Here is a 23,680-nt window from a genome sequence, read left to right as displayed (position 1 = left end):
AATTTTGAATCATGGTACGTGATCATGATGCACATCATACTTCCATACTTTTCATGACATGAATTTCCTATGAGATATACATACATGTGTATAGCATATCATTTATATTTATAGGGCATAACATGGTCATAGGATCATAAGATGCATGAGTCAATACACTAAAAATGTATGCATTAAAATAGATCAAAAGCATATCATATCACAAATAATAAAGCGTAAATAAGCCACAAGTTACGTGTTAGACATACATTATACTATTCGTCCAAGGTAGCCCGAAGGCATTCCACTCGTAAGCTTGCTAACTTTGTTGGTCTAAGTTGAAGTGACTAAATGTTTCTTTTATATTGCTATTTGAGATCTGGTTTCGAAATTGTTGTTCAGTGGTTTGGGCATCTTCATTTGAAAATAGGTTCTCAAAAAAGAGTGTTGGTGGCATGAGTGTTTTGATAATGTGGCTCATCCCTTGGGCTGAAGGTTGAAATATAGGGTCATTTGGCATGCTATTTAAAAATGACATGACATGGACACAAAAGGGTTAATATCTCAGTAGTTCGTAGATGGATAGATGTTTGGGTGGTCCTAAATATAAAGTTTGTCAGTTGTACAAAAGCATGTCTAAGCAGGTTGCATAGAGTGATAATATTTGGTGGCTCGAGATGACATCATGAAGCACCATGGGACTCGAAACCTTTTGGTTAGCACTGTATTGAGTTAGTATGTGGTAAGTATTATAATGGCTCGATAAACTCTAGTTTACATAAAATTTTCCTAGTATGTACTGTAATATTCCGATAGGTGCAATTTGAGTCTTGGTATTAAAATGTCCATGATCTTGGTTAAAGCCTTCATGTGTGAGAGTGTTTGCTAAAGTTAAGGAGTCGATGGTCACTATGTCGGGTAGCTCTTTTTGGACTGCATCTTCTGTCGCTCTTACGGTAAATCATGAGTATATATGTGTCATAGACGGCTATTTTGACAAGAATGATAGGTAAAAATCTATGTTTTATGTCATTGTGGATGTCCACAAAGAAATTCTTTAGGTTGTCTTTATATCTACCAGGAGTGTCACTTGCAATAAGAGCACGCAAACTCCACCATTTTTTTTTCTGATGCTTTGATTCGTTCTAGGATTGCTAAATCAAAGTCCCACCTCTGGCACAAGGCACTAAACCCACAACGCCTGCTTTTGACCCAGATTTCGCTAGTAGTTGGCGAGCAAATACTATTGCTGGAACAACCCTAACAGTCTTGTTGATATCGATCCCATCATGGACAGGTTCCAGTGCTATCTCCCATTAACCTTCAAGGCTCAATCGTAAGATTGGGTAAGATTAAGCCTAAGGTGGAATACACCAAGATTAAGCCTAAGGTGGAATACATCCATCCCACACAAGTTGTCCTGTATGATCTTTCTCAACCCCACCTTGACTAGCCATATTGCTCTGACATGCGAGAATAAATATGTTCTTGGGAGAAGTAGCCTCTAAAAGGGAAGGTAAAATAACATCTATCATACATACCCAAATTGACCCTCTAAACAAATCCATTTTGATCCTTGTGTTTATGCAATAAACACAGAAAGAATGTAAATGTCTTTGACTAATTTTTTTTATTTATAATTTTGTGTCTATTTGTACATACACAACTACTTTGCCTTTTGAATTTTGAATTTACCTTTATACTTCTATTTTTAGCATGGTTTGATATTGAAGGTTGTAAATATACTTGTGGTTTAGGAGTGTTTGGAGGGTTTAATCATGTTTTATGTAACCCAATTTGTGGAATAGTTCTATATATAGTACTTGTAGAAATTGAAAACTTTTGGTTAAGATGTTTTTGTTGTTAATTCATTTTTGGACTATCTTTCCGATATTTTTTGAAAATTGGATTGTGTATTTTATTATTAAGAATAGAAACAAAATAACTTTTTATCTTTTAAAATCAATTATGAAATTATATAAATATTTTTTTTAAAAAAACAAAGACACTTTAGGATATAATGTCCAATGATATCATGAAGCATTGACACTCAAAAGTTCTTGATTAGAATCCAAATGAATGGATGTTCGGGATGTGTTTAGCAAAACGTGATGGCCAAGTTGTCCCGAGACATAAGGACAACTTCACAATGCATGGTAAATGATAATGAGATACAACTTTGCTTATAAAAGACCTTGGCCTAAGTCAGCTAAAGTACATGCCCAGCTAAAGTACATGCCCAAATGCATGTGTGTTAATCACGACACCACAATTGTGAAAGCATGCTTGACTACCAAAGTTAGTCATGGGAAGTTGGGTCATATGTAATTTTGCACCATGCCTTATCTCGTGCCCAAATTCTCACACTCTATTACATCAGTTATCCCTCAATCCCTCTGGGCCTCATCACCATATTTAAACACTATAATCCAGAATCGTCTTAAAACCCTCCCTCATTAGCGCCCTAAGTTTAACTACTGGTAACCCAAAACATATATCAAATTCATATAGGTCATATGACATACTATATACTATTAGGTAGGATTAGACTACATTATCTAATTGTGGTGAGACATGTCGTTGAGCTAAGTCATAGTTTGTAGGCCGGTTTTTAAATTCATATAGTATCAAATTTTGATTTTCTTTTGTTTGTACTGTTTTAAAGTACACGTTGTCTAAGAAAACAAGTTGATAATTTGTCTTGAAAATTGTTTTATACTAATTATTTTTTTGTTTGTTTGTTTCCAGTATCTTATTATGAACCAAATTTGATTATTTTTAATTATTTAAATAAGAATCAAAGTGTGAATATTAAGTATGTTAAAGCTCAACAAAGATGTGATTTAATGGATTTTATTGAGATAGAACAATAGATCAATCAATAGAAATCAAAGAATGACACATAATAGGATTAGAGTAAATGGCCATAGTGGGCAAGATATGTGTCAGCCAACCATTTACCTAAAGCAATCTCAGTTGCACTATTAAAATGACCATGATCCCAGCTAAAGCCTTCATATGTGGTAAAGTTTATAGGCAACTCCCAAGAGTCAATAGTAATGATGTCTGGAAGCTCTTTTTGAACTGCATCTTCAGCTGCTCTCACTGCTGGCAAATCATGAGTATCGTGCTTCATAAAAAAGTCATACATGGATATCTTAACAATAATGACAGGCAAAAATCTAGGTTTTATATCATTGCGGATGTCGGTGATGAACTTCTTTAAGTTGTCTTTGTATCTATGAGCAGTGTCACTCATAGCCGCATCGCTTTCTCCTTGATACCAAAACAAAGCACGCACAACCCCGCCTTCTTTTTCTGATGTTTTAATTCGTTCAATGAAATTTTGGTAAAAAGTTGCACTAGTATTGCTAGGGTTTTTACTCCATTGTTCAATTAAAGTGCCACCTCTAGCACAAGGAACTAAACCCACGACGCCTGCCTTTTGTCCAGCTTTGGCTATGAACTCGTGAGCAAATGCTATTCCTGGACCAATCCCTGGAGTTTTGCCGATGTCAATCCCCAAATGGAGAGGTTCATGTGCTATCTCCCACTGGCGCTCAGGGTTCAACCGTAGGATGGATGGGTCGGATTGACAATCTAATGGGACCTTCCCATCCCACACAAGATTCCCCTCTGTATTGTTCTCTACCCCACCTCGACCAGCCATGTTGCTTTGACCTGCAAGAATGAATATATTTGTGGGAGAAGTAGCCCATGAAAGGGAAGGGCAAAACAATATCATACACAACAAGGCTGATAATTTCAACAAAATCATTTTCGCCCCTTGTGTATGTGCAAATAGACACAGAAGAAATGTATAAATGAACTAAAAGCTACTTTTTAACTTTTTGTGTGTTTATTTGCACAGACACAGCTACTCTCCCGATAAAACTCTTATCACTCTCACTTCTATTTCTTGATTGATCTTTGCCTCTCCATTTCTTTGTTAGTGATCCCCACGTTTTTATATTTAAATTTGATTCTAATTTTAGTATTATTACATTCCAAAATCAATCTCAATGGGTGAATATTTGTGGGTTAGGAGTGTTTTTCGATCTTAATCGTCTTGGATAACATCTAATTTGTCTAATTATCTATATATAGAAGTATAAAAATAAAATTTTAACTTTTTTTTTTTTTTTTAACGAATCTTGTCTTACATGTCTTTTTTTTTTTAGAATAAAAATAGAATATTTAGACATTAAAATATATTAGCTTAATTTATGAGGTAAATAAATTATAATTGATTATATTTCTTATTTTAATTTGAAGAATGTGTAAATATCTATGTTCATCATCAGAATTTTAATAATAGTTTTTGTGTGATATAATTTGCATGAAATTAGATTTCCTTAGGATTTAAGTTTTGTTCGCTCCACAAATAAGCTCTAACATAGTTCTTCTCAATCGGTGAGTATCATAGGTTAAACTAAACCAATCGGTGAGTATCATAGGTTAAACTAAACCAAGTGAAACTAAACTTAGGGACGTTTGACCAAAGAGAACTTAAGAGTTCTAATGAGAGCCTAAATCATCAATGAGCTAGATTTGATGAATTTTTTAGATGCATTATGCATTAATTACACGTACTCTTTGGTCCTATTTAAATGCTATTATTTATGTTATGTGATCTCAATGAGCAATTGTGTATGTGTATGTAATTTCTTCTATCTTTAATTATGATGTTGATGTAAGACATTGTGACTGTACATACTTGAAGTCATCAATATAAATCTTTTAGCCAGAGTTCTCCTTGCATTTTCTCTATCTTGTTCTTTGTGTTCATCTAGATCAAGTGTGTGCGTTGTTGTGCGATCCTAACAGAATCATGTATGATAAGAACGAATGAAATACCATGAATATGTATGTACTTCTCGTCTAGAATTTACAACACGACTAATATGGAAGTATTGTATCCATCATTTCATTGAACAATAATTTTTAATAGGGACCTCAGATGTGTTTAATGGGACCTCATACATGCAATATTATTCGTATTTGTTTCTTTCAGTCAGTTTCAATAGTGTGAATGTGCGCTGGTCCATAGTCTGGCCTAGGGTATATGTTAGCTAGTCGACATTGTAGATTCATGCAAACGTCTGTGATCCATGTGTAAAGAAGTATTAAACATTCAACTCTACTCGAAAGATGAAGTAGAGCCCAAGGAAAAGCCATAAAATTAGGTCCCACCAATGATGATACATGTTGAATGTGAATACATTTTCTAACCTAAACAATTGGGTCACTTATATTTTAAATACTCATCCTATGTTGAACATTTTTCATGTAAATCCAAGAGCTTCATGTGTAGACGATCCCACCAGCAGAGCCCATGAATAATGAATAATGTCATTGATAGATAGTTTTTAGGATTTCTATTATGGTAGTTTAGTGCTGTTTTAATCTTTGGATTCTAGTACATTTTGGAGTCTAGTTAGATGATGTGTTTATCCCTATTTCAATAGTGGTTCCACTGTCATTACAAGTTTATGGATATTTAGATCTATTGAAAAATGATAAAATGATCTTTAAATAATTTTTCACACAAAATTGTCATAACATACATGGAGTAGCAGTCTTGTTTTTAAAGAAAAAAAAGTAGGATCTATTGTCGGCATTATTCTTTAGCTTGGTGTTTTTAAGTTCAATAATGTATTCTAAGGGCTGGAGGGATAGCCCACAAAAATTGTACAAGTTGTGTTTTGTCATAGCTTTGTTGCGAATCTCGAAGACGGAGTGAATGTTCAATAGTAGGATAGCCCATAAGTAGTGCGCAAGTTTCCGTATTCATTCTGAAAACATGAACAAGTCATTGGGTGAAGTGAGCAGTTAGTCCGTTATTCGGGTCGTCATCAGGCGGAAGAGTATCACAATCAACGATACGATTGTGCCCTCGAGAAAGTCATCAAGGTTGATGACTAGATTAAGTGGAAGAGAATGTCACAACCTCACTAAGAAAAACTAGGTTGTGATCTCCACATGCAAGATAGACAAGGGGCGAACCTCATGTGGCACCCATGTAGTTATGTGAGGGCTAAGATGGAGAAGTGCCATGATGCGACCGAGAAGTACGTTGAATCATCCAACACACCATGGGTGTGCATTCAAGCAAAGTTGCTGCATACGCAAGGTTTGAGAGAATGAGGTGACATGAGTGTCGAAGACAAGCTCGAAGAGGGTCATAACCTCAAAAGTTGGTGTTTCTATATGAGTTTCGACATGTGTCTCTGAAGTTCAGTCCGTCTATATAAAAGATGAAAGCTCACCAAGGTTGGTATCAAATGAAAAATCAATGAACGCTACACGGGGCATATGACAACTCGTCAAAATGACATCCACTCGAGAAAGATTGGAAATGTCTCAAAATGTAATATAGAGGAGTATGATGTCAGCTCTCCACCATCCTTAGGCCCTATGGCCTAAGTTAGCTACCATATTGCACATACATGTGTCACAACATGGGCGATTATTGTGGGATGAACGTCTCGAGCGCCTTCATTTGAAAAGGGTCTTTCAAGGACATATTGGACGATCGAGTGTGTCGATGTTGTGCCCCAACCGATGTGTCGAAGGTTTTGCTATGCACCCGCTATTCAGAACAAATTTCGTAAATGATTTAGAATGGACACAAGAGGGTCCAATGCCTCGATAGAACCTAGATGGATGGATATTTAGGATATGGTTGACGAGATGGAACGCACATAGGTCAGCTTCAATTGATATGCCCGAGAAAGTCGTGATGGTTGAGTTGGTACGAGACATGAGACGACATCACAATGCATGGATTGTTCGATGGAAACCTAGATGATGATGAGATGTGACGTTACTTTCGAGAGTCCTTGGCCTATAGTAGAGGCAAGACCAAGCTGGATGACTTGGCCTAATGTGGAGGCAAGTCGACTAGAGTTGCAGGCGATTGAATATGCTCGCAGAGTAGTGTGTGTGGCTGAAAAAGGTTGGATTCTGCACAAGTTGTGTTTAGTTTGCAAAGACGAACCTCGCCTAAGGTTAAACGAAGCCACAAATTCGAGCAAAAATGTGAATGAGGTTTAAGTTCTCCTTAAAGCTTGTTGTGAGCATGTCAATATCACGATGCTGCATGGTTGAAAAGTACGACCGTGACAATAAGCACGGAGGCATGCTTGACTACTAGAATTATGGTCACGGGAAGGTAGGTCATTGGTAATTTGGTATTGGGCCTTAAAGTATCTCATGCCCAAATGCATGGGTAGAGAATCTCACACTCTGCCGCATTAACTTTTCTGTCTTCCGAAGAAGAGTTACTCAACCCCTCTCGATCTCATCACTATATCTAAACACTACAACTCTAATCCATAATAAATGTTATAGGATTAACTTTCACCTTTTAGCGTCCTAAGATGATATTGTAACTACTAGATAACTCAAAATATACATAATATTCATATATATTCATATAGTTCTTACAAAATATCATATACTACTACATAAGGTTTGATTTCATACCAGGTCTTGGTGAGGCATGTCGTTGAGCTGAGTCATAGAATTGTACAACTGTCTATACTAAGAGAGAGTTTACATAAAACTCAGACTACTTTTATATTAATGTATCACGGCCCGATTTTTTAGATTTTGAATCTCGAACCAAGACAAAAGCAAATAAAAATAAAAATAAAATAAAACAATTGTGAAATAAAAATAAAAGATGTAAATATGACAAAATTAAATTAAAATAAGACCACATCACAAAAATTAAATATAAAAAAAATCTAATTATAAGACCAAATTCTTTAAATTTATTAGAAACAAGAAAATAGGTTTAGGGTACGGTTACAAATCCAAATACACAAAAATGGACTAACGCTCTAAAATGACTCTATAGTGACCACACAACTCTCTAACGCTCCTCCACCTCGACTAACAGCCTATGAACACCTTAAAAAGAAAGGGAAAAGAAGTGAGTATAAAAATATACCCAATGAACAATCTACTTGTAATCACTTATTGCATCCTTGACCTAATAGACTACAAACTATACTCTAGACCCTAGGTGTATTGCTCCTTATGTGCCTATGAACACCTTAAAAAGAAAGGGAAAAGGAGTGAGTATAAAAATATACCCAATGAACAATCTACTTGTAAGCATAGTAAGCACTTATTGCATCCTTGACCTAGTAGACTACAAACTATACTCTAGACCCTATGTATTGCTCTTGATGTGTCAAACTTAGGTAGCTGGCTTGGCCTATGCACCTATGTTTGATTCATAACGATGAAGATTTTGTAAAGGAAATTAAATTTCATATCGTTAGAATATATCGAGAAAGCTTGTCGGCTACAGTTCCTACAAATGTAAGATTTGTGTTCAACAATCAACCTTTCTATGCTTTCGACCTCTGTTTCATTTCCATGAAAAGTCATACCCGCCAAAAGGGTTAGTTAACAAAATTCTTATCCAAGACGGACATTTCATGCACAAAACGAACATTTTCAAGTAGACACTTCGAAATCTTAACTAGCGCAAGATCATTCAAACCTTAACTATCTTTCATATATTTTGCATGGGTAGGAGGGTCAATCATTAACTTGCTCGACTAGTTCATTCTCACGTAAAGCAGCTGTAATGCATTGAGTGAAGTGAAATTGGTCATACTACACTATTCAAACACATTCCTCAACTGAGTTAATAATTTTTTTTTTCTATGTAATTCTAAAGTACATTGTCTATTTACAATTTTGAAGCCTTAGAATTGAGTTATATAATCCAAGTATTTGTTGACACCTCGATAGGGTTAAGAACTTTAACTTGCATGTTCGTTTATTGATACCTTGAAGGTTCACTTGCTTCTAGGTATGCTTTTAAATTTGTGTACAAAAAGAGGTACGATCAGTTTGCTTCGTGATGTAGTCAAGGACACATGGGAAGAGATAGTGCTTTTGCTTTTCTTTTGTTAACTAGGCCGATAGTCTTGTTTTAAAGTACAAGTTGTCTCGTTAGTGAGAATGAATCGATAATTTGTCTACTAAAAATTTTGTTTTTTATTATGAACCTGTTACAATTTATATTCCTAAATTTTATATCCTATTATGAACAAAGTTTGATTATTTAAATAAGAAACGACAAATAATATTGAATCAAAGTGTAAGTATTAAGTAGGTTAAAGCTCAACAAAGATGTGATTTAAAGGATTTTATTGAGATAGAATAACATATCAATCAATAGGGATTAAAGAATAACACATAATAGGATCAAAGTAAATGACCATAGTGGGAGAGATGGGTATCAAATCAATCAATAGGGATTAAAGAATGACACATAATAGGATCAAAGTAAATGACCATAGTGGGAGAGATAAGGTATCACATAATAGGATCAAAGTAAATGACCATAGTGGGAGAGATAGGTATCAGCCAACCATTTACCCAAAGCAATCTCAGTTGCACTATTAAAATGACCATGATCCCAGCTAAAGCCTTCATATGTGGTAAAGTTTATAGGCAACTCCCAAGAGTCGATAGTAATGATGTCTGGAAGCTCTTTTTGGACTGCATCTTCAGCTGCTCTCACTGCTGGCAAATCATGAGTATCGTGCTTCATAAAAAAGTCATACATGGATATCTTAACAATAATGACAGGTAAAAATCTAGGCTTTATATCATTGCGGATGTCGGTGATGAACTTCTTTAAGTTGTCTTTGTATCTATGAGCAGTGTCACTCATAGCCGCATCGCTCTCTCCTTGATACCAAAACAAAGCACGCACAACCCCACCTTCTTTTTCTGATGTTTTAATTCGTTCAATGAAATTTTGGTAAAAAGTTGCACTAGTATTGCTAGGGTTTTTACTCCATTGTTCAATTAAAGTGCCACCTCTAGCACAAGGAACTAAACCCACGACGCCTGCCTTTTTTCCAGCTTTAGCTATGAACTCGTGAGCAAATGCTATTCCTGGACCAATCCCTGGAGTTTTGCCGATGTCAATCCCCAAATGGAGAGGTTCATGTGCTATCTCCCACTGGCGCTCAGGGTTCAACCGTAGGATGGATGGGTCGGATTGACAATCTAATGGGACTTTCCCATCCCACACAAGAATCCCCTCTGTATTGTTCTCTACCCCACCTCGACCAGCCATGTTGCTCTGACCGGCAAGGATAAATATATTTGTAGGAGAAGTAGCTCCTGAAAGGGAAGGGCTAAACAACATCATACACAACAAGGTTGATAATTTCAACAAAACCATTTTGACCCTTTGTGTCTGTGCAAATAGACAGAGAAGCAATGTATAAATGAATTAAAAGCTACTTTTCCTGGTCTAAATGAATCGATAGATAATGTGTCTATTTGCACAGGCACACTACTCTCCCCCAACAAAACTCTTGTCACTCTCACTTTTATTTCTTAATTGATCTTTGCCTCCCCATTCCTTCGTTAGTGATCGGTGTGTTTTATACTTCATTTTTATTCTAATTTTAGTATTATTTAAATTCTAAATTAAATTTCAATAAATTAATATTTACGGATTGGGAGTGTTTTTCGATCTTAATCTTGGATCAGGCCTAATTTGTCTAATATCTAATAATAGAAGTATAAAAATAAAATGTCAACCACCCTTTTTCTTTAATTATTATTCTTATATTGTTTCTATATGTCTTACATGTTTTATTATTATTATTATTATTATTATTATTATTATTATTATTATTATTATTATTATTATTATTATTTTAAGAATAAAAGATAGGATTTTTCACATTAAAATATATTAGTTTAATTCATGATGTAAATAAATGTTGTTCTAAGTATACCAAGAGGAGCCTAAACAGTCTGGTATATAATTTACCTATCATTTCATTAAAACATAATTTTTTGTTTTAATTTTTAATATAGGACTTCGTACGTGTTTAATGAGACCTCATACATGCGATATTATTTGTGTTTCTTTCCTTTTTGTCGGTTTTCAGTAGTGTGAATGTGCGTTAGTCCATATCATACTTTCGGTGTACGTTAACTAGCCGGCGTAATGGATTCATGCACACGTTAGTAATTCATGTGTAAAAAAGTATTATGCATTCAACCCCATGGAACAGCCATATAATTAGGTCCCACCAATGATGATACATATAGTATGTGAATACCTGAACAATCAGGTCACTCCCTATTTCAAATACTCATCCTATATTTAACATTTTTCAAATAAATGCAAGAGCTTTATACCCGATTACACTAGGAGAGGTCATGGAGTAATGTCATTCATAAATAGTTTTTAATATTTCTATTATAGTTTAATGATGTTTTGATACTTTTATCCCTATTTCATTGTATTCCTCTCGAACATACTAGTAAAAATTCTCGAGCTTTTTTCCACGACTAAGTAATTTTTTTCTAAGTTCGGTAGGGTATTTTAGAGCTAGACGTTTTAGTTACCATTGTATTCCTCTCAAACATACAAGTAGGAATTTTCGCGCCTTTTTCCACGATTAGGTTTTTTTTTACCTGTTACACAAGCGAAGAATTATTCAACATTACAAAATGTTTGGCATAAATCAAGTCAAATTGGTGGAGCAACATGCAAGAGAAAATAGGAAAAAAAAAATGTATAAAACCATGTACAATAACGTCACACGCTCACAGCTAGCAGATATTATCATTTTTTAGCTTTCCTTTTCGAACTTTCCCTCAAGATTTTTAAAATGCATTGTGGTGGAGAAGAGGTTTCCAAACTTTTATAAAGAATATTTCGTTCTCCTCTCCAACCGATGTGGGATCTCACCACATGCCAACTACCGAATGGATCTAAAAAAAAATTCCCCAAGATGGTTCCTTGAAATTACAAGTACATAGCCATGTGTCTACACGTTTTGGGTGTCTCCTTCATGATGTAACTAGGCAGCTGCCACCACATCCCGTACGTGTCTACCGCACCATCCCTAAATTAAACAAATTATATCATTATAACATTTCATTCCATCCCTTTGAAACTCATGAACATCTCTTGAGAATTTCGAATCTAAAGTTCTTGGTAAAGCGTTTGAATTTTGTTGGAAGCTCCACAGCATGCACCAATCGCAGGTATTATTAAGCCATTCCTACATCTTCGATCACTAATGATCATAACCCAACTTAGTTCCTCTAATTGTGTCTTGTATGAAGGGGTCCGAGAAGATAAATGAAGAAGGAGCCATTGAGACGAAGGTTGAAACAGTCGATGAGCGGTCACCGCCGGGGCAGAGCGAGGAGCCCAGAAATGAAAAGACAACGGTTGTTCATTTAACTCGAAAGCAAGGAGATGATAGCCAAGGGCGTGGGGTGTTGGGTAGTGCAGCCGCTGCTGTGGCGAATACTCTTCGTTCTGCTAAGGATGCGATTTTTGGTAAGGGGAAAGAGAGGAACGATGACTGATTCGAAGCAGTGAAGTATGGATTATGTAATGTAATATGAACTGTGAATGCTTTTGTTTTATATTCAATGTCTGGTTCCAACTGGGAAGCTGAAGTTTTGTATATAGTGTGCGAAATAATGGAACCAAAATTGATCGCAACTCGACATAGTGTTCTAAGGTGAAATGGAAATAATTGATGAACACGACTCTCCACAATGATATTAAGCATAAGCTCTCATGGCTTTGCTTTGGCCTCCCTCAAAAGGCCTCATACCAATTAATATAGTATTCTATGATTATAAACTCATGATCATTTTCTAGACTAATGTGATTCATCTCTTTTTACGCGTGTGGACTAATGTGATTCATCTCTTTTTACGCGTGTGGACTAATGTGATTCATCTCTTTTTTACGCGTGTGGGTGTAGTTGGAGGTCCGTTGGTTTGTTTTTTTGTTCCATTTTAGAACTTTTTGGAGCACCTACCACGGGCTAGCATATGAGAATTCTTTCTTTACCTTAGGTGGTTAGAAAATTCGGACTTCGAAAGAATTTCGATATGAAAGAATGTCGAATGTCCAAAGAATGTCGAATGTCGAAGTCCTTGGATGAGTATGTAATGAGTATGTAATCTTGAGTAGCATATTGTTTTATGCTTTTTAGCTTGCTTAAAAGCTAATATGCATGTGAGTTGGGCAATATGGAGGTAAGAAATTACCACTATGAGATTTATGATGGATGTTATATTATAAGCCTAGGATGAGCCATTGTAATTTGTGCTCAGCCGGGATTGTTGGGCATTATCTCTCAAATATTGTAGGTGTATTCTAGGTATTTGACTGCTTGCCCTTTCTATAGGGCGTGTTTATCCCTAAAAAGTTAGGGTATTAGAGTTAGGTTGACTCGATGATTACTTAGTTCAAGGCGAGTCCCTTAAGCAAAGCAAAGGTAAGAGTGTTCCTAGACTAAGAGACTCGAGGAGTCAACATAGTAACCTTGAGTTAGAAGTTCGTGTTTAGTCATCTAGTCTATCCTAAGAATTCAATAGATCTCCTCATACTTCATACACGAGTAAGTTGAAATATAAATTATGGATTTCGTATTTAGGTGATTGATAAGAAAATCTTCCTAGCACAGCATGTATGAGAGAACTCACTTAAAATTAGAGCGTTACAACTAATATGGTTTATGAGAGAACTCACTTAAAATTAGAGCGTTACAACTAATATGGTTTATATGTTTGACCTAGGTCAGTACATTTCTAGTAGACCTTGCACCCTAGGATCGTGAGCGATAATCCAACCCCGCCGCTGAGATGTCAAGCGGATTCTTGGGCGTTGACGAATGGCCGGCCACCTTTGACGTTAGAAGAAAGAGCAAAAGGCCCGGGGCATAGCTAATTCATTCAGTAGCTAATTCATCCAGTAAAGAAAGCCTCAACCGAAACCCTGCACCTTGACCTCGCACCTCTCCCTCCAACAAGTCAAGACTCTTTAGATGTAACAGTAAGAAAAGAAAATGAAAGAGAAGCTCATGATCCAATCGGTTTCATTGCTCTGCTCCTACACCTTTTCCTATTTCTTTCTTGAACGAGGTAAACTGGCTGGTGTTTTTTCAGGGTAAGAAGGAAGAAGGGGTAGAGAAACTACCTCGAGCTAACCGACTCTTGTTGCCGAATCGAAGGTCATTTAAGAAGTATGGTGCAAGGAGAGCAAACTACTTACTATACATATACATATTGTAAACTCTGCTTTTATGGAAGAGCCTACTCCACGGGATAAGGCTTCCGCTAGGGGATATGAGGCTTTCGTTCGATAGGCTTCGTGCATCTCGATGTTTGACGGGGGTGCTCCTGAGGTATGCCCTTCTGGTGGGTTGTTCTCTTCTCTTTTCCATCCAGTGCCCACACTGTGTCAGAAAATCTGCGTCTTCGATCTCTCTTCGCAACGTAATATATCAGTCTCTTTCTCTCGGCATCTGTCTTTTAAGTCATTGATTTCATATCGATCAGCGGTGTTCACTATCAAGTTAAGCCTACCTACGTACACCGGAGTTCGAGAATCTTAGATCCTCAATTCAACATCGAGTTACTCCACTAGACATTGAGAGAGCTCTTTCTGATGTGAGAGGGAGGAGACTCGACTTGAAGGAAAGAAGAGTCGTTTATTTACTCTTTCTCTTTTGTTTCAAAGCCTGAAGCACTAGTAATTAATCAGGCTTACAGGCGGCTGGTAATTCCTAAGTCTCATACAGGCGGCTTATGTAGTGGTTGGCCGGCAGAAAGCTCGCTAAGCTTCGCTTCCCTCTTCTCTCCTTCCCCTCTTGACTCTCCTGTTCCGGAGCTGATCTTTCTTTACTTCAGGGGCAGGGGCAAAGAAAGACACTTTACCGAGTTGTAGAGGTGACGGAGTAAGTAGCTGTCAGTAGGACAGTAGGCCCGAAAGCTCTTAGTTAGCAAGTAGGCGCTGCGCTGTATTGCTAAGAGTCTTTCCTTGTTTTTCACTTGTTCAATACCGGTACGCTATGAGCAAAGCGAATAGAGGAAGGACCGGACCGTTCCGGGAGCCGGCTCTTCCCTTTGGCTACTCTCAAAAAGGTACTGACGCTTCACACCCCATCTCGACGAGCCCATGCAAACGGTTTAGTTAAGATATGCCCCAAAAAAGATATCCTAAGAATAATGGAGGAAGGAATTGTGGAATGAGATTGACTACAAGATGTTGATGCATCACCTGTGAAGGGCTTAGCTGAGCAACTTGTATGACCAACTCGTGCCGGTCTCAAATCCAGCAGCAATTCATTCAGAGGGGACCGTGGGTGACAGCCTGCACTCTGAGTGCTTGCAGCCTTGCCCGAAGCGATAAAAGGTCAAGATCTAATAAATCAAATAATGCAAAATGACTTTTCAAATTACTGAGTTTTTGACTCCCCTCCCGAATATCCAATTGATTAATTACTAAATTCGTTGGCAATATGTCTACGCTGGTTCAAATCCAGCTCGGCCCAATAATTCGCGGATCCACCATAAAATGATATGACCCATTTGTCCTTCGACAGAAATGCTTGATATGAAAGAATAAAAAAAACATTCATGTGACCAAATACCTTGCACCCTAGGATCGTGAGTGATTAGAGGTCCAGATTCATGTGTCCAAAATTTGGTTTAGCAAAGGAGCTGATTTAAAATCTCCTAGAAATGAGAGAGAGATTTAAACGGCTTGAATGTATCTAAGAACCTAACAAACTTCTAGACCTCTATGGCATTTAAGAATAACAAAGGTAGCTTCCTAGGCCGATAATTATTGGTATAGTGTTGAGGACCCTCACTTCCCTTTTCATTCTAGTACGATATCGTTGAGATAAACAGGAGACTGGTTAGGAATGTGTGAGTCGATGGTTCGATAGATTACCTTGTACTGTGGATCCGTCTTGTAGTAGGGCATTGATCATGCGGGTACCCTACACGGAGGATTCGTCCTATGGGAGGGTGTTGATCATGTGGATAGCCAGTGGAGTTGGCACATATCGGAGGTACCATCCCCTAACCTTGGGTAGCTTTATAGCTGGTGGAATGGATTTGCAAGCTAATTTCCCATAATGACAAGCAGGTTGGCACACACCATGTTTTCCCCACTTGGTATGGAGTATATGGAGGTAGTGCCTCATCTTCGAATATTGGTTACTACTGCGTAGGCAAAGCTCAGCAAGAGGAATACACGTAAAGCTAGAGTGAATCTCGTGGTCACTTGCTAGGTCATGGATGCGATGAAAGCTTATAAGTAGGTTGCTTACTATGTCATGGATGCAATGAAAGCTTATAAGTAGGTTGCTTACTATGTCATGGATGCGATGAAAGCTTATAAGTAGGTTGCTTACTATGTGTGTGTATATATATATATTCAACCCTTACCCCAACCTTTTTCAAGTGTTTACAGGTTATCGTTCGAGATGAAGGAGCATTCAAGAGGGGGTCACAGGGGTAGTTTCGAAATCGAAATGTCAATTTGTCTTCGTGTTTGAGTCTTTTGTATTATATTTTGCAATTGTATCCCAAACTCATTTTCCCCCTAATAAATTTGAACAACATTAGCTTACAAATGAATTTTATTTTGTATTTAGTTTTTGTGTTGTTTTTATTTTGATTTAAACTCTTATCGAAATTTCATTTTTTTTATTTTTTTATTTATTTCTGCTTTCGTCTTGTAAGTCCCGATGCGAGTTTTGAAACCTTAAAATTTGAGTAGTGACAAGTATGTTCTTGTCGTTTATGGTTAAGGGACTCATGACATGTGTATTACTTGGGGACAATACTCTTTTTATGGTGGTACAATGTGGGGACAACTAGAAGTTCGCACTCTGGAACCTTAGAGTTAATCAAGTCTATGAGCGGCAAGAGTCCGCACATACACTATGTATATTGATGAATAATAATTTAGGGTGGAATTTTGCTGACTAGTCTATAAGGCCAAGCCCAATCACCTAACCAATGCTCTACGTGCTAAGTTGGGGTATGAGTATGTTTGATTCTTGGGTTGTTAGCTATTTTAGACTACTAAAGATCTAATAGGTGAGCTCAATTTAACCAAAAAGGAGTACATAATCAAATTAAAGTCATCCTTAGACGTGAGACAAGGGTTAAGAAAGTTTTACTCAAGTCATTAGTTATCGAATCCATACCGTCCAAATTTACCTATCAAATTTCAATGAGAGTCCTAAATTTAAGTCATCTGTCTTGGGCCAATCGAAGATAAAACAAATATACAAAAGCAATGAATTCATGAATTGAAGAGACTACAAATAGATAAGTTAAATGGAATGGGGTCGTCACCCTACTTGTGTTGAATTGTCCCTTTCTATTCTAAGCCCCTTGAGAGAATCTAATGTTTTTATGTCTTACAACTACTATGCATTCAATTACACTCGAGAGTGAACAGAGTATCAAAGGTTTGTCATGAATTTAGGTTTTATCAGTCATGCTGAATGTTAAAAGCCAATCACGAGCGTGTATGATCATGTATGGATATGGTTACTAGTTTCTTGAGATATTAACATTTTGTTAAGTATGTATATATTTTTCGTTGCACCATATTCTTGAATGGATCTTTGAGTAGTGTGACATCGTGCAAGTTGTATGATTATTTAGTCATGAATTACTTGTCCAGTCATGCATTGTACTGACACATGTTTTGATGTTTCCTTCTTTTATGCAAGCTCGTAACCAAGTCTAGGAGTACATGGATCGTGTGTAAAGAAGTACTATACATACTATTATCCCTGAAAATTAAAGAATAGTCAAAAGTCAATCATAGATTTAGTTCTCGTTAGTCATGTTGAACATTACACATGCGTGCATTTTCCGACCACAACTATAGGGTACCTTACTGGATGTTTTCTTTACTATTTTTTCGGGTAAAATCAAGTGATCTCTAAAAGGATGTCGAGACCATAAAATAGTATTCATCAATGTCATGTTTGGGTGTTTTCTAGAATTTCTAGGGAGACAAGAATTTTAATAATTAATAATTTTTATATTTTTAAAGGAATTATAACAATTATTAATGAAAATATATTTGGAAATATTTGTCATTATCGTGGTTCAATTTTATAGAAAACATCAAAAAGAAAGGAATTAAAAAGAATGTACATTGAAAGAAGAGGTGAAAATCTTTTCCTTTTTAAGTTATTTCAAAGCAAACAAATATGTTCAAATTTTATAAAAATTAAACAAAAAATAATAATAATAATAACGGGCTTCTGCTTTGAAATGAGTCCGTTAGAAAAATATTTTCACACGGAGTTTAATTCTCCTCCCAACTGACGTGGGACATCACAATCTATCCTTTCAGGGCCCCCATCGTCCTCACTAGTACTCGTTCATTTCTCCAATCGATGTGGGACTGCCAACAAATCCACCCCCCTTCAGAGTCCAGTATCCTTACTGGCACACCGTCTTGTGTCCTCCTTCGAGGAACAGCCTCCTCGCTGGCACATAGTCCGGTGTATAGCTCTGATACCATTTGTAAAGATTGGCACATAGTTTGGTGTCTAGCTCTGATACCATTTGTAAAGATCTAGGTCTACAACTAGCAGATATTTCCTCTTTCGTTCTCCTCCCAACCAACGTGGGACATCACATTATATGAATTCTTCCAATTAGAGAAATCGTATAAATCAGTGAAAATTATGCATTAACAATTTTAGAACGAAATTCTAATAAATAGATTCACTTTCTTTTTTATCAAAGTTCAAAGTTCAGATAATTTTTTTAAGAAAACTTTGACGGTAAAACAACTTAGACATAGAATCAAAGATGTCAACATTTAAGCTCGGGATAATTTCTTTTCAAAAGAATATGAATCAAAAAAGGAAAATATAAAGAAGGAAAAAAAAAGGATTTGAGTGAAGAATGTATGTGATTCTAGGCTCTCTCATCTTTAAGGGTCAAACATTCATATCTTTATCCTTTTATAGTTGAAATTCCCTCTCCCATTATCCAAAGCAAACCCCAAAAAAAAAAAAACATCACTCTTAAAAGCAAAATTGTTTGATATTTCTTTTTCTTTTTTTTCTTTTCCCTTTGCATTGACTCAAATTAAAATGTTGGGTTAGTCAATATAATGAGTGGGAAGATTGAATAAATATTATGTTAGATCGATACCGTTGTTAGCTCTAATACACAGTCGTGATATCAAGATAAACACAAAAAAAATTGAGACAAAATTCATGAACACAAACAACAAATTTAAGGAGGAATATTGACTAAAAATTTTATTGATGACTTCGTACAACTACAGAAAAGTAAATTTTGAGAGAATTGTTCGGGTATATATATGGTTTCAATTTACAAGATTTACTAATATAATCTAACAAATATATATTTGTATCGTATCTTTACCAAATGTCTTTCAAATAGGTGCCTGAAGTAAGCATAGACTCCATATCCTAACATTTAATATTAATTTTAAATGGAAGGAAATTAAATAATATTTGGAAAAGTTCTTCAAATTCATGATTCTTTTACATTTAAAGTGGAAGAAAAGCATATCCTAAGTTAATAACATTTATGGATTCAAAATAAAAAGCTATAACATTTATGAATCTTCTCACTTTGATTCTAATTCTTTTTTAACATTCATTTTTATGAATTTGGTTTTTCATATAGATTTTAACGTTAATGTCAATCGATTTTGTTTAATAATGTTTTTGTTTGTGAGTTGGTTAGTTAAATATTTGGAATGAGCATTGAATTTGAAAGAGAACTAGTTGGTTGGATTTGGAAATTTGAGAATAAATGCCTCTACCCATCATTAACTCTTTCCCTGTTGAGAGGGATACTCATCCATCTCCACTTGTCGCAATCCCCCACTCTCTTGATACCCATTTCGAATGTCTAGGTCATTTTTGTCGAGAACGTGTTGTCTATGGTGGCATGTCTATTCCAAACATCTTTTACTTGTTTTAATGTTGTGTCAATATGAGATGTACATCAAGGTTGTCCGCAAAGTTCAACTTCCATGCGGTTAACTTGTTTATTGGGTTAGAACATGTGTTGTACAATCATTATCCCGCTACCATAAGAGTGCGATTGTGATTCTACTACAAGAGTGCGTTGTCCAGCTACCAAAATTGTGAGTACTTTTAGGAAGACAAAGAGAAGAACACAGGGGACCATAGTGTCCAAATGGTAGGTGGGATTTTAAGAACCAAAACTGGGAAAGGGCGAGGTGGGTGATCAACCAAAGCTTCAATGGTCCCTAGTGATTGAGGCATTTTTTCAAACACAATGGCTGTCGTTACCAAATTTTCAGGTTAAACCCCAAATCATGTCTTGCAAATCTCAACCCCCAAGTGGCCGACAAAATCTTCTTCCTCTTCCCCCCATTCACATGCAAACAAAAAGCAACTCGCTTTGATTCATTCTACCTCAAATTATATTATTTTGATTCGTTTTCAGCCAAACCCATTTGTAAAAATTTGATTTTTATGATCGGTTCATCGTAGCCATGGAAATTAAAACAGATCATTGAAGCTCTGAAACTGCTGTTCTTCATTGTTTTAAATTCTCATGTCCTATGCATCCGGATAAAATGCCGACCATCTCTGCGTTTTTTGGGCATAAACTGCAGAGATGGTTAGGCAATTTAACTTGCAGAATTCAAGAAAATATTGATCTTAATTCTTATTCAACATACAAGGATTACGGGAACGAAAACGAAAAAACTGGATCTAGCGAGGAATGTCGGCGAAATTTTGATCCAATGCTCTGTTTTTCTTTGTTAATGGCTCCGGCGAGGATGAAACCGACGAAGCCACCGACCACGAGTCGTTCGAGCTGTCGGAGCTGAATGACACGTCCATGACACCGTTTGGACTGCCCGGAACCGACCCAAATTTGCGTTTTTTAAAATGGTGGCTGTTTCTTCTCGATGCATCCGAGATTAGTTTACAGCATTGCTCAACATTCCCCTGTTTTGAAACAGAGCATCAAATACTTGGTTATAACTTATCCGACAAATCGATTTGTTGGATTTGGCGATTTGGGTCGGAATTAGAATGGGAAATACAGACCTTGTCGAGTTTGAGGATGTTAAGAAGATGGTAATCATATTCAACGTCGAGGTGGGGCTCCATTGCTTTGAAAACGTGCAGCATTGTGGCGGTGGCCATTACAGAAGGAAGAAAGGACATGAAATCTGACTCTGCAAGTTAATAAAGAAACGAGTGATTCAAAAAGATACTGATTTTGCTTACTTTTATGGGTGTTTTTTGTTAAAGGAACACAAATCATTAGAACAGAGCAATGGATTTTTTTTACCTAAAATAACAGAGAGAATAGTTCGTTCACACCACCAATGAATTTCCCGGCAGATATTGCCGTTGAATCCAAGCCTTCTTGACATATGATCCACAAAAGAAAATGGGGTAACAGGATTCATCCGCCATTGAAGCGTAGAGAGCACAAGAAGCTCCATTTTCTTGATTGTCTTGGCTTCAAACAGATATCTACTGTCTTCAACCTATACAGAGATTGAATCATGAACATATTCAAAATCCGACGATTTGGCAGATGGGTTATTAAGATTTTTCTGGAAACATACTTGAAGGTCCAACAAAAGAGGCACATGGGTCTCCTCCACTTTGGCAGCAAGAGAGAGACAAGCAACAGCAGCGAGGTGAAACATCCATGGCTTATCTGTTTGAAAATGAAAAAACGACAAGAACTTATCGAAGTAATCGACGGCGAGAACAGCCGTGAGAACAGAGAAGGAGTAGTGGGTATTGACGTTCAGCATCCACTCGACGGCGGCTCGTCGGGCGGCGGCGAGAGAAGGGTTAGTCTGAATGATTTGAAAGAGTTCATTGGGCTTCTCACGAGCAAGAAGAGAAATTAGTTCATCGTTTTCCCAGAACAGATCCTCGTTTGTTAAATTAGTACAACGTTGTTGTTCTTGTTCTTGTTCTTGGTCCTCCCAGTGCTCCTCCGGGCAGAACAGAGCATCAAGCGCATACGGCGGCGCCATCTCCTTCTTGGAAGAAGAGGTTGAGATTGTGGTTCATTGTAGGGCGTGAGAGAAGGAAACAGAGAGAACGGAGGAAAGTGGCGGAGAAGAGCAATGGTGAGCCATGGCTGTAAGCTTCGAGTGAAGGGTAGAAGGGGATTTTATTGGTAGGTTTTAGAAGCTGCCGCTTGGCCCACCAAAAAGTATTCAAACTACTCAATCTGCTGCTGCCCTAACATAACTACGGTTAACGTCAACTCTCCGACCCAAAACTATCCTTACACGTCTATACAAATGGATCTAGCATGCGTTGTCCTCACTCATATATATATATATATCTCAAGAAAATTATCATGGAGTTCTTACAAACGAGCCACTGAAAATAAATATGCAACTTGTTGGTATATGTAATGCCCTAGATCCACCGCTAGCATATATTATTTTCTTTGGGCTTTCCTTTTTGGACTTCCCCTCAATGCTTTAAAACGCGTCTCCTAGGACAAGGTTTCCACATCCTTATAAATAGTGGTTTGTTCTTCTCCCCCAACTAACTCCCTAGGCCCAGCGTTCTCGTTGCCACTCTTTCTTTCCTCCGATCAATGTGGGACCGCCCCCAAATCCACCCCCGTTGGGGCCAGCGTCCTTACTGGCACACCGCCTCGTGTCTACCCTCCTTCGAGGAATAGCGAGAAGGCTAGCACATTGTCCAGTGTCTGGTTCTGATAATCCACCGCTAGCAGATATTGTCTTCTTTGGGCGGTTGGGGAGGAGAACAAACCACCATTTATAAGGGTGTTGAAACTTTCCCCTAGCAGATGCGTTTTAAAGTCTTGAGGGAAAAGCCCGAAAAGAAAAATTCAAAGAAGACAATATCTGTTATCAATAGATCTGGGGTAGATAGTAACTTTCATTTTATTTATTTTTAATTGATTTGTATTATTTTTGAATGATAAGTAATAATATGGAAATTATTAATTATGAGAGGGGGGAGAGAAAGTGGCCAGGAAGGAAGCACTCGCACAGGGTTCGATACAACGTGAAAATAAATTAAAATAAAAAACAAAATAAAAATAAAAACAAATTTCAAAAAGTGAAAACAATTCAGCTTTCTCAGCCTCTGCACACCCCAACCCAATTAACAATTTTTATTTTTTTTTAAAAAAAAAAATCAAATAAATTATTATTGTTTTTTTTTTTTTTATATAAATTGATTAATTAATATCATTTTGAAAAAAATAAATTCAGAAATGAGCTGTCACTCGCATCCATGCCACACTTTACCTATAATCTCGGTGAATTCGATTTCCACCTTTTGCGTTCTTTTTTTAAAAAAAATATTAATTATTGATTTTTTGCAAATTTTATTTTATAATAAAACTAAAATAACTAATATTTGGATTTTAATTTATAGTGTAATTATGAATATCTTATTATCTTGTTTGAAGTTTTATTCTATTAACTTCACAAGAAAATACTATTTATGTATTTTGATGTTAATTTTTTTTATCCAGAGACTCGAATAAAAGATATATGAATAAGAAAATGTTTAACATTTAAAAATTTCTATCTATACCAACAAGGTACATTTTACTGTCAATCATAAAAATTTCATGATAATCTCTTGAAAATTTTATTTTTATAAGATGAGTTAAATATAGATAAATAAAAATAAAGTTGATTCAGATTTACAGCACCTACTACCTAGCCTCAATGGGATCAAAAGCAAAACAAAAGGTAAAATATCCACCAAATTCAGACATAAAAAAACAAAACAAAAAGCACAAATAATAATAATAGTAAAAAAAAAAAAAAAAAAAAAAAAAAAAAAAAAAAAAAAAAAAA

General features: G+C 36.4%; 3 protein-coding genes and 1 long non-coding RNA gene across 4 annotated transcripts in view; 1 reads left to right on the top strand and 3 right to left on the bottom strand.

The window, feature by feature from the left end:
* Nucleotides 1-2,890: 2,890 nt before the first annotated feature.
* Nucleotides 2,891-3,649, bottom strand: LOC111454624 (probable carbohydrate esterase At4g34215). The gene has a single exon (XM_023096119.1). It carries the CDS (start codon nucleotides 3,647-3,649, stop codon nucleotides 2,891-2,893), a length of 759 nt encoding a protein of 252 aa, XP_022951887.1.
* Nucleotides 3,650-9,123: 5,474 nt separating this feature from the next.
* Nucleotides 9,124-10,093, bottom strand: LOC111454623 (probable carbohydrate esterase At4g34215). Its single transcript, XM_023096118.1, has 2 exons — nucleotides 9,349-10,093; nucleotides 9,124-9,300 (listed from the first exon to the last, which is right to left on the bottom strand). Exons 1-2 carry the CDS (start codon nucleotides 10,091-10,093, stop codon nucleotides 9,287-9,289), a joined length of 759 nt encoding a protein of 252 aa, XP_022951886.1. The 3' UTR covers nucleotides 9,124-9,286.
* Nucleotides 10,094-10,278: 185 nt separating this feature from the next.
* LOC111454333 overlaps nucleotides 10,279-23,680 on the top strand; it is an 18,482-nt gene continuing 5,080 nt past the window's right edge. The window contains exons 1-2 of the long non-coding RNA XR_002712407.1: nucleotides 10,279-10,388; nucleotides 19,944-19,949. This is a non-coding gene — a long non-coding RNA (uncharacterized LOC111454333). The remainder of the gene's footprint in view (nucleotides 10,389-19,943; nucleotides 19,950-23,680) is intronic.
* Nucleotides 20,362-21,981, bottom strand: LOC111454331 (cyclin-D3-3-like). The gene is made up of 4 exons (XM_023095785.1): nucleotides 21,437-21,981; nucleotides 21,154-21,355; nucleotides 20,907-21,037; nucleotides 20,362-20,804 (listed from the first exon to the last, which is right to left on the bottom strand). The coding sequence occupies exons 1-4, from the start codon at nucleotides 21,857-21,859 to the stop codon at nucleotides 20,565-20,567; spliced, it is 996 nt and encodes a 331-aa protein (XP_022951553.1). The 5' UTR covers nucleotides 21,860-21,981; the 3' UTR covers nucleotides 20,362-20,564.

This window comes from Cucurbita moschata, unplaced genomic scaffold, assembly GCF_002738365.1.
Source record: "Cucurbita moschata cultivar Rifu unplaced genomic scaffold, Cmos_1.0 Cmo_Scf00016, whole genome shotgun sequence".
In the NCBI taxonomy this organism is placed as follows: domain Eukaryota; kingdom Viridiplantae; phylum Streptophyta; class Magnoliopsida; order Cucurbitales; family Cucurbitaceae; genus Cucurbita; species Cucurbita moschata.
The sequence above is the reverse complement of the archived record's forward strand: the minus strand, read 5'-3'. Positions and strand labels throughout refer to the sequence as shown.

Bases quoted from the DNA above. Each gene is read 5' to 3' on its own strand.
- LOC111454331 (XM_023095785.1), bottom strand. From the start codon at position 21,859: ATGGCGCCGCCGTATGCGCTTGATGCTCTGTTCTGCCCGGAGGAGCAC. The intron at 21,356-21,436 runs GTATGTTTCCAG...ATCTCTGTATAG, and splicing joins CTCTTTTGTTGGACCTTCAA to GTTGAAGACAGTAGATATCT. The intron at 20,805-20,906 runs GTCTGTATTTCC...GTTTCAAAACAG, and splicing joins ACATCCTCAAACTCGACAAG to GGGAATGTTGAGCAATGCTG.
- LOC111454624 (XM_023096119.1), bottom strand. From the start codon at position 3,649: ATGGCTGGTCGAGGTGGGGTAGAGAACAATACAGAGGGGAATCTTGTG.
- LOC111454623 (XM_023096118.1), bottom strand. From the start codon at position 10,093: ATGGCTGGTCGAGGTGGGGTAGAGAACAATACAGAGGGGATTCTTGTG.